Source organism: Nycticebus coucang, chromosome 4 (assembly GCF_027406575.1).
Source record: "Nycticebus coucang isolate mNycCou1 chromosome 4, mNycCou1.pri, whole genome shotgun sequence".
NCBI classification, from domain to species: domain Eukaryota; kingdom Metazoa; phylum Chordata; class Mammalia; order Primates; family Lorisidae; genus Nycticebus; species Nycticebus coucang.
The window spans coordinates 100,047,981-100,054,040 of record NC_069783.1 but is presented as its reverse complement, the minus strand read 5'-3'; the positions used below and the strand labels follow the sequence as shown (position 1 = coordinate 100,054,040).

Here is a 6,060-nt window from a genome sequence, read left to right as displayed (position 1 = left end):
ATTCTTTTACCCAGGCTAGAGTGCCGTGATGTCAGCCTCACTCATAGCAACCTCAAACTCCTGGGTTCAAGTGGTCCTCCTGCCTCAGCCTCCCAGGTAGCTGGGACTACGGGCCTGCCACAATGACCAGCTAGTTTTTCTATTTTTAATAGAGACAGGACCTCAATTTGTTCGGGCTGGCCTTGAAGTCCAGAGCTGAAGGAATCCTCCCACCTCGGCCTCCCAGACTGCTAGGATTACAGGAATGAGCCACAATGCCTGACCCTAGGGTAAAACCTTTTCATACAAGGACCTAACACAATAAAGTGCTCCTGGAGAATCAGAATACCAGGCATCTTCGGGGGATGACTTGGTTAGCTTACACCCATTCTTTCAAAGAAATGGTATGTTTAAATAAAATCTGTGGTTGCTTTCAAACCAATGCCAAGTTCTCATACAGTTTTAAAATTTATATATACAATTATACAATTGACTTTTCATTCCAATACTTTCTAAAACATCAACTCTACAGTTCCCCAGACGCATGCTTAAAATATGTCCAGTATTTCTGTCAATTATAACAAATGAATCTCTGCTGTTACTCCTGCTTTTGTGTTATTTCTCTTGTCTTCCTTTCATTTTAAGACCTAGTATAATAAACATTGGATATGCTTATTATAATAAAAAGAGACCCTTTTCCCTCATCCTAACGATGAATGACTATTCAGCAGATGCAAAGGCCCATGTAGGTTGCATGGCAGAGTTTAGCCCTAGATTTCAGAAGTGTAATGATGGCTAACCATTGGGGCCATGAAAGGTCTTAGCCCCTGTGTCCTGTGTTGCCCTTCATACTATTTGTGAATTCACCTTAGTGCTACTCTCCCTAGAAACTGCTTGTAGCCTGAAGATTCAGAATAGCTGTTGCCCAGCTATTCTGTGGCAGGACACTCAACCGCCCTGAGGCATGCAGGAGCACACAGATGAAGGGAAAAAGGATAGGCCCTGTGGGTTTGCCGCATTCTAGACTCCTGACGCCCTCGGATTTCATCATTGCATCTAACAGTGGTGTTCTAATTTATCGCATCTGCTACAGGGGATCATTTGAATCCAGAGCACTATGCCTGGCACATGGTCAGAACTCAGCAAATGTTAGTGCCCTTCCAGTCTCTCCTTTCCCCACATCGGTCACCAGGGCCCTTGAGAATGCTCACACCTGGAAGATATAAAATAAGCAAACACAAATGTGTTTCTACGCCACTGGGAAACAACTAGAAGTCTAATTGCACCAAAACTGAAACTAATTTGGTAAAAAATGGGCGGCACCTGTGGCTCAGTGAGTAGGGCGCCGGTCCCATATGCCGAGGGTGGTGGGTTCAAACCCAGCCCCAGCCAAACTGCAACAAAAAAATAGCTGGGCGTTGTGGCGGGCGCCTGTAGTCCCAGCTACTCGGGAGGCTGAGGCAGGAGAATCGTATAAGCCCAGGAGTTGGAGGTTGCTGTGAGCCGTGTGACGCCACGGCACTCTACCCGAGGGCGGTACAGTGAGACTCTGTCTCTACAAAAAAAAAAAAAAAAAAAAGCCCAAAACACACTCAAGGAACAGCCTGCTCTGGATTTGCACCAGCATGGTACAGTTGTTCTGATGCGAGTTCTTGATTGTCTGCCAAAAAAAATAGAAATTATATGTAAAGGCAAACTAAAGGTTGGTGGTGGCAGGTGTCTGAGTATTTGATGGCCTCCAGTAAGTAGGGGACTTAGTGTGCTCATTAATTTTCTGTGATATGTAAGCAAATTCATTCTTTGCATTCAATAATGTGAACGACTACTTTGGGCGGAAAGTTTTTTTACAGATACAGAAGAAAGGGAACCTAAGTCTGCAAAGGGCAAAAGACTAAGCCAGGCTTTCCCTATTTCTCTCTATTTTCATATATTAATTTACTATTTACTCAGAGTGTAATATTAGTAACAGCCGATCTTTATTAGCTCCTACTGTGAGCCAAGAGTTATTCTAAGTATGTCATCTATGTTAACTAATTTTGGTTTTATAAAACCTTGTGAACAAAATACTATTTTTAGCCCCATTGTGCAAATGAGGATACAGAACATGGAGTTGCATGGCTTGCCCCAAGCCACCCTGCAGCAGGTGGCTGAGACGGGCCTGCGTTCATGGAGCCCGGCACTTACAGATCCCTAGGCAGGGAAGAGTCTGATAAATATTGGTCAAGCTTAGTTTTCAAGAGCTCCTCGTGTACAGCTGCAAACTGGTCAATTATAATGCCATTCGGGGAAGATTAACACGATGCTAATAGACCCCAGACTAGGAAACAGGGGGGCGTTATAGGAGCCAGAGGAGTGGTCAGTGCAAGACACTTGGGAAGATGAATGCGAACAGTGCTCATGCCCCCCCCTTGTGTAAAGGAAGCACTCGCCACTGCAGCCCTCCCCCAGCCCTGCCCACCCCACCTACAGGCCGTGGTGCCCCACATTGTGATAACAACACTGACAGCCTCATCACTGGACGTTTAGGTGGTGCAGCTCTCTGCTGCCCAGCACCCAGGAAGCAGGGACAGGCGTTGTCACTGTTCACCCTGAGGACTCTGGCTCAGGGAGGCCAGGCTACCTCACCAGGTTGCACCAGTGTGATCCAAGGGACTGTGATTCAAACCCAAGTGTGTTCGGGTGATTCTAAATTCACATCTACAGTCTCTATGCAAGCCCACGCCATGCCTATTAAGAACCCCTCATTGCAAGAGGGATTCTAAAGCTTCTTGCCCCTACTTGCCTGCCTGGGACATATGGGCATGGTGGGACAAGAGGGTCCCACCTGAAGCTGAAACTGCAGACTCTGAGTCCCATTCTTGTTGGCCAGTGTGCCAGGCAAGCTGGCCTGTGGAGCTGAGGCCACGGGGCCTGCTGACCCCTTGGCTGGAAAAAGCTAGCAGCAAGTTCTCTGGGACAGTCTCTAGCCCGCATGGCATTCTTCAGAGGGCAGGGGGTCAATTATAGAAGGCAGCATGGCCAGGGCGCCAAACCTGGCTGGGAGCCCCAGGCACTGGTCCTGCGTGCTCCTGGTCCTCGGCCCAGCCAAGTCCCCTGGTGCCTGCCAGAGATATGTAGAAGAAAAACCAGAGTGCCAGGGCTATGCCATCAAAGGAGACATTAAGATCTCAGGAAAAAGAAATATATATATCTCCAAAGTCAGATAAGGTCCTGAAAACAGAAACAGTCTCTTTCCAATTGCATTGACACATTACTATCTAGAAATCAAGATGAACAAACCAAAGGAAACTGAGCCTGGCAGAAGAGAACAGGTGTGTGGTGTTTGCAGGGCAATAGAAGCGAGTTTGTGTGCCATGGCCAGGGCAGGATTCCAAAGCCAGGGGCTAGTGGCACCGTCCCTTTCCCTCACAGAGACCACAGGGGATAACTAAGTTGCTTTACAGAATTCTTTCTGCCCAATTCCTATTTGGATATATGACCTATGGAGTGATTGGTTCGGGCCCTTGTATGAACTTGGATTCCCCAAAGCCCATCATAACCACCAGTGGGCACACGTCCTAGTGCAGACCCCAGCATCCTATTTTGTGCCACCCAAACATATCCACATATTCCTATTCTACCAGGATCCTGTGTTTTGCTAGTTCATTGGACAAATTAATTTGTACTAAAGTAACAACTTACTAGTTGTGGCTTAATAAATCTCTCTAAGACATTGCAATTTGTCATACTTCATCTACTAAATTTCCACAGTGGTCACCTTGAAAGCCGAGGGGCCAGCTATGGGAGTTTGGGCTGCAGGGCACTAAATGTAGAAACAGGTGGGTCATTATAGGCCTTTCCCAAGAAACTTGTTTATCAAAGCCGGTATCTGAAGCGCCGCTCTGAGGCCAGCAGAAGCTCCACCCTGGCTGCTGGGACATCAAAATCAGAAGGGCTCTCCTCAGGAACAGGGTCTGCAGTAAGTGGGAAGCCGGAAGCAGACAGCCCCTCCTCTCTGCTGAGGCCTTCACAGTCCCCAGAGCCTCCCGAGGGCACCAAGAGTTCTGCTTCCTCCCCTGGAGGATCCATGCTCACCTCCGCACCTTGCCTCAACACTTCCTTCAGCAGTCTCAGTAACTTGAGTGTCGGCAGCAGTGGGAACACCCATCATCGAGCTCTCCCTGGCAGCTGCCACCTAGGAATCCAGGGGGCCCAGCTGCCCTCCAGTTGCTCATTCCCCCCTACCCCTATCTCTGAGACCTCGCCAGATCCCTTGCAGCTGAGTAATGGCACAGGCAATAGCAGCAGCCAGAGATCTCCCTATTACAGCCCTTTCCCTGCCAGCACCAGTGCGGGCCAGAACAGCGCCTTCGGCGGCCCTTTCTACAACTTCAGCATAGTCAACAGCCTCATCTACCCCTGGGAGGGCTCTGAGGTGTAGGAGAGTGCTTCTTGGACCTCGGTATGCACACATTCTGGTTGGAAGGCAGCTTCCAAGTCAAACCTGAGGTTCTGCATTTCTGCTGAGTTCCTCGGAGATCTTGTGCTCCTTTGAGTAACAAGGGTGTGGTTGATAACTTTGTCTACAAGCCAGTGAGCTTTTATAGATTTCTCTGCGTATGAGCCTCCCTAAAGAGAAAGCCACCTCACTCTGTTCTGGGATAGGAACCCAGGGTGGCAGGGACCACATTTTTTTTTGTTCATCACTGTATTCCAGGGTTACAAGTTCAAATGTGTACAGGTGGTTAAAAAACATAAGCCAGCAAAGTTACTGGTTGAGAAAACAGCAGTTGGCACCTGAACCAGTAGAGAGTGGTTGGGACGGGTCAGCTGAAGGCTACTGTGAGCAGCTGGTTATCTCTCAAATGACAGCTTTCTGATTTTTATTCAAAAAAGCCAGATACCTGGATTTTGTTTTGTTTTGTTTTGGTTTTGGTTTTTTTGTTGGTTTGTTTTTGAGGCAGAGCCTCAAGCTGTCACCCTGGGTAGAGTGACACACACAGCAACCTCCAACTCCTTGGTTCAAGTGATTCTCCTGCCTCCACCTCCCAAGCAGCTGGGACTATAGGTGCCTGCCACAATGCCCGACTATTTTTTGGTTGCAACCGTCATTGTTGTTTGGTGGGCCCGGGCTGAATTAGAACCCGCCAACTCAAGTGTGCTTGGCTGGCACCTTGGCTGCTTGAGCCACAGGCACCAAGCCCAGATACCTGAATTTTTTTATTTTTAATTTTGGGTTAATATGAGGGTACATAAGATTAAGTTACATTGTTTGCATTTGTAAGGTAAAGTCCAAAGTCTGAGTTGTTGTTGAGTCCTTCACCCAGAAAGTATGCCATATACCCCTACATCATACCCAATAGGTGACCCAGTCCCTCCTTCCCCAGTTACCTCAATTTTTATAGGAAACCTCCAACTTTGCATCCTTTGCCTCTTATTAAAGCTTTTTTTTATTTTTAATTTTTTTTAATTTTTTTTTTTTTTTGTACAGACAGAGTCTCACTTTATGGCCCTCGGGTAGAGTGCCGTGGCGTCACACGGCTCACAGCAACCTCTAACTCTTGGGCTTACACGATTCTCTTGCCTCAGCCTCCCGAGCAGCTGGGACTACAGGCGCTCGCCACAACGCCCGGCTATTTTTTTGTTGTTGCAGTTTGGCCGGGGCTGGGTCCGAACCCGCCACCCTCGGCATATGGGGCCGGCGCCCTACTCACTGAGCCACAGGCGCCGCCCTTATTAAAGCTTTTTATCATGCCTTACAAGGCAATACCACAAATCTTTGCACTATCACGTGCTCTCCAGTCACCTCTGTCTGATACATGGTAGATACTAATAGCAATAAAACCACATGCAGCCAGCCTCTTGGGTCAAGCACTGTTCTAAACACTAGGAATGTATTAACTCATTTAATCTGCATGGCACCGTTGGAAGGTAGGTATTACGTTGCATTACCACTCCTCATTTTCCATATGAGGGAAGCAAAACTCCAAGATGTTAGTTAGCTTACCCAAAGTCACACAGATTGTAAACCGTAGAGTCAGGGGCTGATGCAGGCAGTCTTGCTCCTGCACTAGTGCTTGTAACCTCTGTGTTCTGGTTCCT

At 47.8% G+C, this 6,060-nt stretch overlaps 1 protein-coding gene across 1 annotated transcript; it reads left to right on the top strand.

The window, feature by feature from the left end:
* The first annotated feature begins 691 nt into the window (after positions 1–691).
* LOC128584372 (forkhead box protein I3-like) lies at positions 692–4,399 on the top strand. The gene is made up of 2 exons (XM_053589363.1): positions 692–724; positions 3,812–4,399. The coding sequence occupies exons 1-2, from the start codon at positions 692–694 to the stop codon at positions 4,397–4,399; spliced, it is 621 nt and encodes a 206-aa protein (XP_053445338.1).
* The last annotated feature ends 1,661 nt before the right edge of the window (positions 4,400–6,060 follow it).